The 12,100-nt window shown below is 65.7% G+C and overlaps 4 protein-coding genes and 1 long non-coding RNA gene across 8 annotated transcripts; 4 read left to right on the plus strand and 1 right to left on the minus strand.

Annotated features, from left to right (window-relative positions):
- The first annotated feature begins 292 nt into the window (after positions 1 to 292).
- Positions 293 to 2,165, plus strand: TAF6 (TATA-box binding protein associated factor 6). The gene is made up of 2 exons (XM_048293384.1): positions 293 to 561; positions 1,606 to 2,165. Exons 1-2 carry the CDS (start codon positions 532 to 534, stop codon positions 2,071 to 2,073), a joined length of 498 nt encoding a protein of 165 aa, XP_048149341.1. The 5' UTR covers positions 293 to 531; the 3' UTR covers positions 2,074 to 2,165.
- A 1,523-nt stretch (positions 2,166 to 3,688) lies between these two features.
- On the plus strand, positions 3,689 to 6,093 carry LOC125320954 (vitelline membrane outer layer protein 1 homolog). Its single transcript, XM_048293388.1, has 3 exons — positions 3,689 to 3,902; positions 4,504 to 4,601; positions 5,660 to 6,093. Exons 1-3 carry the CDS (start codon positions 3,705 to 3,707, stop codon positions 5,958 to 5,960), a joined length of 597 nt encoding a protein of 198 aa, XP_048149345.1. The 5' UTR covers positions 3,689 to 3,704; the 3' UTR covers positions 5,961 to 6,093.
- On the minus strand, positions 5,057 to 5,534 carry LOC125320956. Of its 2 annotated transcripts, none has more exons than XR_007201369.1 (4): positions 5,497 to 5,534; positions 5,337 to 5,396; positions 5,203 to 5,296; positions 5,057 to 5,084 (listed from the first exon to the last, which is right to left on the minus strand). It is a non-coding gene; the product is annotated as an uncharacterized LOC125320956 (long non-coding RNA). The 2 variants fall into 2 exon arrangements; XR_007201368.1 differs by having other exon boundaries at positions 5,437 to 5,498.
- Positions 6,094 to 6,173: 80 nt separating the features above from the next.
- On the plus strand, positions 6,174 to 7,050 carry LOC125320955 (merozoite surface protein CMZ-8-like). Of its 2 annotated transcripts, XM_048293390.1 has the most exons (3): positions 6,174 to 6,359; positions 6,612 to 6,742; positions 6,794 to 7,050. In XM_048293390.1, exons 1-3 carry the CDS (start codon positions 6,174 to 6,176, stop codon positions 6,846 to 6,848), a joined length of 372 nt encoding a protein of 123 aa, XP_048149347.1. In that variant the 3' UTR covers positions 6,849 to 7,050. The 2 variants fall into 2 exon arrangements, with proteins under 2 accessions (XP_048149347.1, XP_048149346.1); XM_048293389.1 differs by having other exon boundaries at positions 6,612 to 7,050.
- Positions 7,051 to 7,214: 164 nt separating this feature from the next.
- On the plus strand, positions 7,215 to 11,744 carry LAMTOR4 (late endosomal/lysosomal adaptor, MAPK and MTOR activator 4). 2 transcript variants are annotated; one of them, XM_048293386.1, is made up of 4 exons: positions 7,215 to 7,313; positions 7,686 to 7,766; positions 9,367 to 9,484; positions 11,533 to 11,744. In XM_048293386.1, exons 1-4 carry the CDS (start codon positions 7,311 to 7,313, stop codon positions 11,628 to 11,630), a joined length of 300 nt encoding a protein of 99 aa, XP_048149343.1. In that variant the 5' UTR covers positions 7,215 to 7,310; the 3' UTR covers positions 11,631 to 11,744. The 2 variants fall into 2 exon arrangements, with proteins under 2 accessions (XP_048149343.1, XP_048149342.1); XM_048293385.1 differs by having other exon boundaries at positions 7,296 to 7,313; positions 7,668 to 7,766.
- Positions 11,745 to 12,100: the final 356 nt, after the last annotated feature.

Here is a 12,100-nt window from a genome sequence, read left to right on the forward strand (position 1 = left end):
CAATGTCCCCAATGTCCCCTGACCGTGTCCCCGCTGTCCCCACAGCCGCGCCCGACGCTGACGCTGTCCCTGTGTCCCCAATGTCCCTGACTGTGTCCCCAATGTCCCCAATGTCCCCTGACGGTGTCCCCGCTGTCCCCGCAGCCGCGCCCGACGCTGACGCTGTCCCTGTGTCCCCAATGTCCCTGACTGTGTCCCCAATGTCCCCAATGTCCCCTGACCGTGTCCCCGCTGTCCCCGCAGCCGCGCCCGACGCTGACGCTGTCCCTGTGTCCCCAATGTCCCTGACTGTGTCCCCAATGTCCCCAATGTCCCCTGACGGTGTCCCCGCTGTCCCCGCAGCCGCGCCCGACGCTGACGCTGTCCCAGGCCCCGCAGGCCCCGGGGGGGCCCCCGCGCCCCCCCAGCATCATCAAGGTCCCCAGCGCCATCGCCCTGCCCGTCCCCGTGCCCGTCCCCGTGCCCACGCTGGCCCCCGGCCGCCCCGGGACCCCCACCCAGCCCTCGCCGCCACCCCCCAAGTTCATCGTCATGTCCTCGGCCAGCAGCGCCGGCCAGCAGGTACGGGGACACGGGGGGACAGGGGTGGACACGGGGGGGGACACGGGGGACAGGGGGACATGGGGACACGGGGGGACAGGGGGGACACGGGGGGGGACAGGGGGGACATGGGGAGGGACACGGGGGACAGGGGGACATCGGGGATATTGGGGACACGGGGGGACAAGGGGGACGGGGGGGGACACGGGGGACAGGGGGACATGGGGACATCAGGGATATTGGGGACAGGGGGACATGGGGATATGGGGATATGGGGACATGGGGACAGGGGGATATGGGGACGGGGGATATGGGAATATTGGGGACAGGGGGACATGGGGACATGGGAATATTGGGGACAGGGGGACAGGGGGATATGGGGATATGGGGACAGGGGGATATGGGGATATGGGGACAGGGGGATATGGGGACACGGGGACATGGGGACATGGGGACAGGGGGATATGGGGACATGGGGACAGGGGGACAGGGGGATATGGGGATATGGGGACAGGGGGATATGGGGACACGGGGACATGGGGACAGGGGGACAGGGGGATATGGGGATATTGGGGACAGGGGGATATGGGGACACGGGGATATGGGGATATGGGGACACGGGGACATCAGGGGACACAGGGACAGGGGGACACGGGGATAGGGGGACAGGGGGATATGGGGACACGGGGACATCAGGGGACACAGGGACGGGGACATGGGGATAGGGGGATAGGGGGACAGGGGGATATGGGGATGTGAGGACATCGGGGGACACAGGGACATCGGGACACTGATGAGGGGACATGGGGAGGGACAGGGGAAGGGACATGGGGAGGGACAAGGAGGGGACACCAGGGGGACACCGGGGGGACAACGAAGGGGACACAGGGGACACGGAGGGAGCAAGGGGGGAACAATGGGGACATGGAGGACACGCTGGTGGCTGGGGAGCGGGGACAACGGGGATATCGAGGACACACCGGGGGAGGGTGGGGGACAGGACACACCAGGGCCACCCCCGAGGTGACCAAAAGTGCCCCCCTTTGTCCCCCCCCCCCCCCCCAGGTGATCACCCTGAGCACGTCCCCCGCGCCCACCGCCACCTCCCCGGTCACCACCACCGTCCCCAGCGTGCAGCCACTGGTCAAACTGGTGTCGGCGCCCGCCGTGCCCGGCGCCGGCGCTGCCAGCGGCGTGTCCGGCGCTGCCGGCGGCGTCCCCAGCGCGGCGGTGCAGAAATACATCGTGGTGTCCCTGCCCGCCGCGGGTGACACCAAAGGCACCGCTGGCGCTGCCACCACCACCCCCAGTGCCCCCGGTGCCACCCCCCCGGCCCCGCAGTTGTCCCCAAGTGCCACCACCACCACCACGGTGGCCACCGGCGGCGGCAGCGGCGCGTCCCCGGTGGCGGCCACGGTCAAGGCGGAGGCTGGGGACAGTCCCCAAGGGCCGGCGGGGGCCACCGCTGGCACCTTCGGTAAAGCCAACGGGACCCCCGCGGGTGGGACACAGGAGCCACAGGGTGGCCAGTGACCGGGCAGTGGCGGCCAGAGGGTCACTGAGGGGTCAGTGAGGGGTCCCCAAGGGGTCCTGGGGGTGACAAGAGGGGCTGGGGGACCCCAAAGTGTCCCCAGGGGGGGTGACAAGAGGGGCTGGGGGACCCCAAAGTGTCCCCTGAGGGTGACAAGAGGGGCTGGGGGACCCCAAGGTGTCCCCAAAGGGTCACCAAGGGGTCCCCAAGGGGTCCTGGGGGTGACAAGGGGGGCTGGGGGACCCCAAAGTGTCCCCAAATTGTTCTCAAAGGGTCACCAAGGGGTCATGAAGGGGTCACCGAGGGGTCCCCAAGGGGTCCTGGGGGTGACAAGGGGGGGCTGGGGGACCCCAAAGTGTCCCCAAATTGTCCCCAGGGGGTCCTGGGGGTGACAAGGGGGGGCTGGGGCACCCCAAAGTGTCCCCCTGAGCCCCCCTGGGGTCCCCACCTCGGGGCTGTGAGGAGCTCAATAAACTCCCAGTTCACCCCAGTTCGTCCCAGTTCGTCCCAGTTCATCCCGGTTCTGCGTCACGTGCGGGGACTACATCAGGGGAGGGTCCCCAGTTCATCCCAGTAACCACCAGTATCCCCCCAGTGCCCTCCCAGTTCATCCCAGTATCCCCCCAGTACATCCCAGTGGCTCCAGTGCCTATCCCAGTTCGTCCCAGTCACCCCAGTGCCACCTGTGGGGGGTGGGGCAGCCAATGGGAGGGGGGGGCGGTGGCGGTGACGTCACCGGGGGGGGACAGGGCCACCCCCCGCCCCTCCCCCCCCCCCCCCCGGTGTCCCCTGGGTCGTTCTCCTCCCGCGGGGACAGCGCGGGGCACCCGCCCAGTTCATCCCAGTTCATCCCAGTGCCCTCCCAGTGCCCCCCCAGTGCCCTTCCAGTGCTCCCAGTTCATCCCAGTTCATCCCAGTGCCCCCCCAGTGCCTCCCAGTGCTCCCAGTTCATCCCAGTGCTCCCAGTGCCTCCCAGTGCATCCCAGTGCCCCTCAGTCCCCTCCCAGTGCCTCCCAGTCCCTCCCAACCCCCCCCGAACATCTCCCAGTCTCTCCCAGTCCCCTCCCAGTATCCCCAAATCCCCTCCCAGTGCCTTTCCAGTCCCTCCCATTCCCCTCAATCCCCTCCCAGTTCACTTCCAGTCCCCCCCAACCCCCCCCAACATCTCCCAGTCTCTCCCAGTCCCCTCCCTGTCCCCCCAGATCCCCTCCCAGTGCCTTTCCAGTCCCTCCCATTCCCCTCAATCCCCTCCCAGTTCACTTCCAGTCCCCCCCAACATCTCCCAGTCTCTCCCAGTCCCCTCCCAGTATCCCCAAATCCCCTCCCAATGCCTCCCAGTCCCCCCAAATCCCCTCCCAGTCTCTCCCAGTCCCCCCAAATCCCCTCCCAGTGCCTCCCAGTCCCCCCCAAATACCCTCCCAGTGCCTCCCAGTCCCCCCAAATCCCCTCCCAGTCTCTCCCAGTCCCCCCAAATCCCCTCCCAGTGCCTCCCAGTCCCCCCCAACCCCCCCCCGAACATCTCCCAGTCCCTCCCAGTTCCCCCCGCGGTCCCTCGGGGTGGCCGGGCGGTCACTGTCCCCAAGGGGGGGGGAGGGGTATAAAGCCCGCGGTGCCGCGGGGGGGGGGCCCAGCCATGGCTCTGTCCCCGCGCCCCTGGGTGGCCCTGGTGGCCCTGGTGGCCCTGGTGGCCTCGGTGGCCCCCCCGGCGCGGGGCTGGGACAGGGACGCCCCCACGGCGACGCTGTCGGTGGAGAACGGGGGACACTGGGGACACTGGGGGGACCCCGAGTTCTGCCCCGGGAAAGGCTTCGCCAGCGGCTTCCAGCTCAAGGTGGGGACAGAGGGACACGGGGGGACAGAGGGACAGAGGGACACGGGGGGACAGAGGGACACGGGGGGGGACAGAGGGACAGAGGGACACGGGGGGACAGAGGGACACGGGGGGGGACAGAGGGACACGGGGGGGGACAGAGGGACAGAGGGACACGGGGGGGGACAGAGGGACACGGGGGGACAGAGGGACAGAGGGACACGGGGGGACAGAGGGACACGGGGGGGGACAGAGGGACACGGGGGGGACAGAGGGACAGAGGGACACGGGGGGGGACAGAGGGACACGGGGGGACAGAGGGACAGAGGGACACGGGGGGGACAGAGGGACAGAGGGGACAGAGGAACACGGGGGGGACAGAGGGACAGAGGGACACGGGGGGACAGAGGGACACGGGGGGGACAGAGGGACACGGGGAGACACACGGGGGGGACGGGAATTTGGGGACATGGGGGCTGACAGGAATTTGGGAATTTGGGGACACGGGGGGAGCAGGAATTTGGGGACACGGGGGGAGCAGGAATTTGGGAATTTGGGGACACGGGGGGGGCAGGAATTTGGGAATTTGGGGACACGGGGGTGACATTTTGGGGGTTTCCAGGTGGAGCCCCACAAGGGCTTTTTCGGGGACGACACGGGGCTGAACGGGGTCCGGCTGCTCTGTGGCCACGCAGGACAGGCCACGTCCAGCGAGGGGCCGTGAGTGACCGCCGGGGGGGGAAAGAGGGTGGGGACACCCCAACTGTGGCTACCAAAACCCTTCCATGGCCACCAAAACCCAACCACAGCCATCAAAACCCAACCACGGCCACCACAAACCTTCCATGGCCATCACAACCCAACCACGGCCACCATGACCCAAAAATGGCCACCAAAACCCAACCATGGCCACCAAAACCCAACCATGGCCACCATGACCCAAAAATGGCCGCTAAAACCCAACCGTGGCCATCAAAACCCAACCATGGCCACCAAAACCCTTCCATGGCCATCAAAATCCAACCATGGCCACCATGACCTCTCCACGGCCACCACAACCCCTCCATGACCACCTTGATCCCTCCATGGCCACCACAACCCCTCCATGACCACCTTGACCTTCCTCCATGGCCACCACAACCCCTCCATGACCACCTTGACCCTTCCACGGCCACCACAAGCCTTCAATGACCACCTTGACCCCTCCATTGCCACCATGACCCAAAAATGACCACTACAACCCAACCACGGCCACCATGACCCTTCTACGGCCACCTTGACCCCTCCATAGCCACCATGACTCAAAAATGGCCACCTTGACCCTTCCATGGCCACCACAACCCCTCCATGACCACCTCAACTCCTCCATGACCACCTTGACCCTTCCACGGCCACCACAACCCCTCCATGACCACCTTGACCCCTTCACGGCCACCATGACCCCTCCATGGCCACCTTGACCCTTCCATTGCCACCACAACCCCTCCATGACCACCATGACCCCTCCATGGCCACCTTGACCCCTCCATGGCCACCTCGACCCTTCCATGACCACCACAACCCCTCCATGGCCACCATGACCCCTCCATGGCCACCTCGACCCCTCCATGACCACCATGACCCTTCCACGGCCACCACAACCCCTCCATGGCCACCACAACCCCTCCATGACCACCATGACCCCTCCATGACCACCTCAACCCCTCCATGGCCACCACAACCCCTCCACGGCCACCCCAAGCCCGGGCTCGCTGACCTCCCTCCTCCCCTGCCCGCAGCCGCGGCTCCTGGAGCCGCCCGGAGTCGTGCCCGGCCGGGCAGCGCTTGGTGGCCTTCCGGCTGCGTGTGGAAGCCCCGCGGGGGCTCTGGGACGACACGGCCGCCAACGCCATGGCCGCCATCTGCTCGGGGGGCTCGCTGCTGGAGGGCCGCGGTGGCCCCCAGGGCACGTGGGGCAACTGGAGCCTCCCGTGCCCGCCCAGCGCCGGCGTCTGCGGCCTCCGCACCCGCCTGGAGCCGCCCCAGCGCGGCGGCGACGACACCGGCCTCAACGACGTCGAGCTCTACTGCTGCTCCTGAGCCCCCGTGGCCACCTCGGGACCACCTGAGACCACTGAGACCCCCATGGACCTCCCTGAGCCCCCTGAGACCCCCATGGAGCCCTGGAACCCCTGAGCACCCCATGGACCCCACTGACCACCCCGTGGAGCCCCGGGACCCCCGGGAGCCCCTTGACCACCCCGTGGACCTCCCTGACCACCCCATGGAGCCCCAGGACCCCCTGAGCACCCCATGGACCCCACTGACCACCCCATGGAGCCCCAGGACCCCCGGGACCACCTGAGCACCCTGACCACCCCATGGACCCCAATGACCACCCCTGGGAGCCCCTTGACCACCCCGCGGACCCCCCCCGACCACCCCATGGAGCCCCAGGACCACCCCATGGACCCCACTGACCACCCCGTGGAGCCCTGGGACCCCCCTGAGCCCCTTGACCACCCCATGGAGCCCCAGGATCTTCACGGACCCCCTGAGCCACCCCAAGGAGCCCCTTGACCACCCCATGGAGCCCTGGGACCCCCCTGAGGAGCCCACTGACCACCCCGTGGAGCCCCAGGACCCCTGGGACCCCCTGATCACCTTGACCACCCCATGGACCCCCATGACCACCCCGTAGAGCCCCTTGATCACCCTGTGGAGCCCTGGGACCACCCCATGGAGTCCCAGGACCCCCCTGAGCCCCTTGACCACCCCATGGACTCCACTGACCACCCCATGGAGCCCCAGGACCACCCCGTGGACCCCACTGACCACCCTGTGGAGCCCCAGGACCACCCCACTGAGCCCCTTGACCAACCAGTGGAGCCCCTTGACCATCCCATGGAGCCCCCTGACCACCCCGTGGAGCTCCTGGAGCCCCCTGACCACCCCGTGGAGCCCCAGGACCACCCTGAGCCCCACTGACCCCATGGACCCCTCCTTGACCACCCCAGGGACCCCACTGACCCCATGGACCCCTCCTTGACCCCTCTCGACCCCTGGGACCACCTCGACCCTCCGATGTCCCCCCGTGACCCCTCCTTGACCCCTGGGACCCCCCAATGTCCCCCCCCTTCCCCTCCCCCCACCCCTAAAGGGGCGGGGCAATAAACGGCTTTGATTGACAGCTCCGGCCACGCCCTCCCGTCAGGGCGAACGCGGCATCCGCCACACTGCCGTAAAGCGCGCGCGCTCGCCGCGCTGTCGTGAGAGCGCGCCGCCATGTTGGGAGGCGGTACGCGCCACGCCGCCGTAAAGCGCGGCGCCATTAGGGAGAGGCGGAGGGCGAGGCGCTGTCGTGAAAGGGCGGCGGCAGCCAATAGGAGGGCGGCGGGGCAGGGTCACGTGACCGGAAGAGAGGCGCGGAGGAGAAGCGGGAGCGTAGCCATGGTGAGAACGGGGCGGGGGAACTGGGAGCACTGGGGGGGACTGGGAGCCACTGGGGGGCACTGGGAGCGACTGGGGCGCACTGGGAGGGACTGGGAGGGACTGGGAGCCACTGGGGGGGCGCTTGGGCGCGGGGCTGCGGCGATACTGGGGCGGCGCTGGGTGCTACTGGTGGTTACTGGGAGGCACTGGGAGGCACTGGGAGGGACTGGGGAGATGTCAGTGGGGCGTCCCCGGTGCTTGCTGGGGTGGTACTGGTCCGTACTGGTTTGTACTGGTCCGTACTGGTCCGTACTGGTTTGTACTGGTCCGTACTGGTTTATACTGGTCCGTACTGGTCCGTACTGGTTTATACTGGTCCGTACTGGTCTCCAGACGTCGGCGCTGACGCAGGGGCTGGAGCGGGTCCCGGCTCAGGCCGGGTACCTCGTGATCAGCGACGGCGCCGTGCTGGCGGTGAGGGGGGGGGGGCCCAAAATTGGGGGGGGGGCAAAAATTGGGGAGGGGGCCCAAAAAATGGGAGGAGGGGGGGCCCAAAAATGGGGGGGGAGGGGCCCAAAATGGAGGGAGGGGTCCCAAAAAATTTGGAGGAGGGGGGGTCCCAAAAATGGGGGGAGGAGTCCCCAAAAATGGAGGTGGGGGGGGCCCAAAATGGGGAGGGGGGGCCCCAAAATTGGGGGGGGGGCAGAAATTGGGGAGGGGGCCCAAAAAATGGAGGGGGAGGGGCCCAAAATGGGGGGGGCCAAAATTGGGGGGGGGGTCCATAAAAAATGAGGGGAGGGGTCCCCAAAAATGGGGGTGAGGGGGGGCCCAAAAATGGGGGGGGGCAGAAATTGGGGAGGGGTCCCAAAAATTGGGGGAGGGGTCCCAAAAAATGGAGGGGGAGGGGCCCAAAAGGGGGGGCCAAAAGGGGGAGGGGGTCTCTAAAAAATGGGGGGAGGGGGGCCCAAAATTGGGGGGGGAGGGGTCCCCAAAAATGGGGGGTCCAAAATTGGGGGGGGGGTCCCAAAAAATTGAGGGAGGGGCCACAAAAATTGGGGAGGGGGGGAGGCTCAAAAATGGGGGGAGGGGTCCCCAAAAATGGGGAGGGGGGCCCCAAAAATTGGGGGAGGGGGGCCCAAAAAGGGGGGGTCCAGAACTGGGGGGGAGGGGGTGTCCCAAAAAATTGGGGGAGGGGAGGCCCAAAAATGGGGGAGGAGGGGGGGCCCAAAATTGGGGGGGAGGGGTCCCCAAAAACCGGGGTGAGGGGGGGCCCAAAAATGGGGAAAGGGGGCCAAAAAATTGGCGGGAGGGGCCCAAAAATTGGGGGAGGGGTCCCCAAAAATGGGGAGTCTAATTGGGGGGGGGGGGTCCCAAAAAATTGGGGGAGGGGAGACCCAAAAATGGGGGGAGGGGACCCAAAAATTGGGGAGGGGGGGCCAAAATTGGGGGGACCCGAAAATGGGGAGGGGTCCCAAAAAATGGGGGGAGGGGTCCCGAAAAATGAGAGGAGGGGGGGGCCCAAAATTGGGGAGAGGGGCCCCAAAAATTTGGGGGGAGGGGGAAGGAAAATTTGGGTGGGGGGGTCCCAAAACTGGGGGGCTCCCGGGTGGTTTTGGGGGGATTTTTTGGGTTTTTTTTTCCTTTTAGGGGATCGCAAATTTTTTTTGGGGGGAGGGGGAGGTGTCCCGGTGGGAATTCCCAAAAGATTTTAGGGGGAAATCCCAGGAATTTTGGGGGTTCCCAGGAGGTTTTTTGGGGTGATTTTGATGCATTTTGGGGATTTTTGGGGGTTCTTTTCTCTTTGGGACACCCCAATTTTTTTGGGGGTGTCCAACTGAGAATTCCCAAAAATTTTGGGGGGGATCCCAGGAATTTTTGGGAGGTTCCCAGGTGGTTTTTTTGGGGGGATTTTGATGCATTTTGGGGATTTTTTGGGGTTCTTTTCCCTCTGCAACGCCCCAATTTTTTTTTGGGGGGGGGGGGGGGTGTCCAAAAATTGCCCCAAAATTTTTGGGGTCTCCTGACCCCCTCCCCCTCCCCTCCCCCCAAAAAATTTGTCCCCAACCCTCGGCAGTCCTCGGGGGACCTGGAGAACGACGAGCACACGGCCACCGTCCTGCAGGGCCTGGTGGCCACGGCCCTGGGGCTGCGGCTGCCCCGTGGCCACGAGCCCCCGTTCCGCCGCCTCTCGGGTGAGGGACGCGCCCCCAACGGCCCCAAAGTGGCCCTAAACCGCCCCAAATTGGCCCTAAATGCCCGCAAAGTAGCCCCAAACGGCCCCAAACGGCCCCAAAGTAGCCCCAAACGGCCCCAAACGGCCCCAAAGTGGCCCCAAATGGCCCCAAAGTGGCCCTAAATAGCCCCAAATGGCCCCAAGGCTCCCCAAAGTGGTCCCAAATGGCCCCAAAGTGGCCCTAAATAGCTCCAAATGGCCTCAAAGTGGCCCCAAATGGCCCCAAGGGTCCCCAAAGTGGCCCTAAATGGCGCAAATTGGCTCCAAAGTGGCCCCAAATGGCCGCAAAGTGGCCCTAAATGGCCCCGAAGTGGCCCTAAGTAGCCCCGAAGTGGCCCCAAATGGCCACAAAGTGGCCCTAAATAGCCCTAAATGGCCCCAAGGGTCCCCAAAGTGGTCCCAAATGGCCCCAAAGTGGCCCTAAATGGCCCCAAATGGCCCCAGGAGTCCCCAAAGTGGCCCTAAATGGCCCAAATTCGCTCCAAAGGGCCCCAAAACGTCCCCAAAGTGGCCCTAAATGGCCCCAAACGGCTCCAAAGTGGCCCTAAATGGCCCAAAGTGACCCTAAATGACCCCAAATTGGCCCTAAATGGCCCCAAAATGGCCCCAAGGGTCCCCAAAGTGGTCCCAAATGGCCCCAAAGTGGCCCTAAATAGCCCCAAATTGGCTCCAAATTGGTCCCAAATGGCCCCAAATGGCCCCAAGGGTCCCCAAAGTGGTCCCAAATGGCCCCAAAGTGGCCCTAAATGGCCCAAATTCGCTCCAAATGGCCCCAAAGTGGCCCTAACTGGCCCCAAACGGCCCCAGAGTGGCCCTAAATGGCCCAAAGTGACCCTAAATGACCCCAAATTGGCCCTAAATGGCCCCAAACAGCCCCAAAGTGGCCCTAAATGGCCCAAATTGGCCCCAAACAGCCCCAAATTGGCCCTAAATGGCCCCAAACGGCCCCAGAGTGGCCCCAAAGTGGCCCTAAATGGCCCCAAAACGGCCCTAAATGGCCCCAAACGGCCCCAGAGTGGCCCCAAAGTGGCCCTAAATGGCCCAAATTGGCCCCAAACGGCTCCAAAGTGGCCCTAAATGGCCCAAAGTGACCCTAAATGACCCCAAATTGGCCCAAAATGGCCCCAAACGGCCCCAGAGTGGCCCTAAATGGCCCCAAACGGCCCCAGAGTGGCCCCAAAGTGGCCCTAAATGGCCCAAATTGGCCCCAAACGGCTCCAAAGTGGCCCTAAATGGCCCAAAGTGACCCTAAATGACCCCAAATTGGCCCAAAATGGCCCCAAACGGCCCCAGAGTGGCCCTAAATGGCCCAAATTGGCCCCAAACAGCCCCAAATTGGCCCTAAATGGCCCCAAACGGCCCCAGAGTGGCCCCAAAGTGACCCTAAATGGCCCCAAAGGGTCCCCAGGGCCATCAGGTGGCACCAAAGGGGCACCAAAAGGGGTCCCCAGGGGGGCCGAGGGGGCGTCTGAGAGGTTCTGACCCCTCCCAGTGGCACCAAAATTGTCCTCAGGGTCCCCAAAGGGTCCCCAAGGGTGGCAGGTGGCCCTCAAGGGGCACCAAGTGGCCCGAAAGTGTCCCCAGGGTTCTGGGGGTGGCCCTGGGGACATCAGGGGTGGCTCTGGGGTAGCCCTGGGGTGGCCCTGGGGACCCGGGGGTGTCCCTGGGGACCCTGGAGGTGGCCCTGGGGACCCAGGGGTGGCTCTGGGGCTCTGAGGTGGCCCTGGGGACCCTGGGGTGGCCCTGGGGACCCTGGGGTGGCCTTGGGGACCCTGGGGGTGGCCCTGGGGACCCAGGGGTGGCCCTGGGGGTGTCCCTGGGGACCCTGGGGTGGCTCTGGGGACCCTGGGGTGGTCCTGGAGGTGGCCCTGGGGACCCTGGGGTGGCCATGGGGACCCTGGGGCGGCCATGGGGACCCTGGGGACATGAGGGGTGGCCTTGGGGACCCAGAGGTGGCTCTGGGGACATGGGGGGTGGCCGTGTCCCCAGTGTCCCCGTTGTCCCCAGTGGTGTTCGGGGAGCACTCCCTCCTGGTCACCGTCTCGGGACAGAAACTCTTCGTGGTCAAGCGCCACCACCACGTCCAGGAGCCGGTGGCCGTGTGACCCAAACGTCCCCAAATGTCCCCAAATGTCCCCAGAGGAGCTGGCACCGCCCCCTGTCCCCAAAAGTGTTCCCAAATGTCCCTCTCCGGGGACAATAAACGGCGTCCGAGTGTGGCTTTTGTGCTCTGTGACCTCCTTGGGGACACCCAGGTGACATCCAGGACACCCTGGGGACACCCAGACCCCCCTGGGGACACCCAGGTGACATCCAGGACACCCAGGTGACATCCAGACCCCCTTGGGGACATCCAGGACCCTCCTGGGGACATCCAGGTGACATCCAGGACACCCTGGGGACACCCAGGTGACACCCAGACCTCCCTGGGGACATCCAGGACCCCCCTGGGGACACCCAGGTGACATCCAGACCCCCTTGGGGACATCCAGGACCCTCCTGGGGACATCCAGGTGACACCCAGGACACCCTGGGGACATCCAGGTGACATCCAGGACACCCTGGGGACACCCAG

The sequence above is a fragment of the Corvus hawaiiensis genome, unplaced genomic scaffold, assembly GCF_020740725.1.
Source record: "Corvus hawaiiensis isolate bCorHaw1 unplaced genomic scaffold, bCorHaw1.pri.cur scaffold_317_ctg1, whole genome shotgun sequence".
NCBI classification, from domain to species: Eukaryota; Metazoa; Chordata; class Aves; order Passeriformes; family Corvidae; genus Corvus; species Corvus hawaiiensis.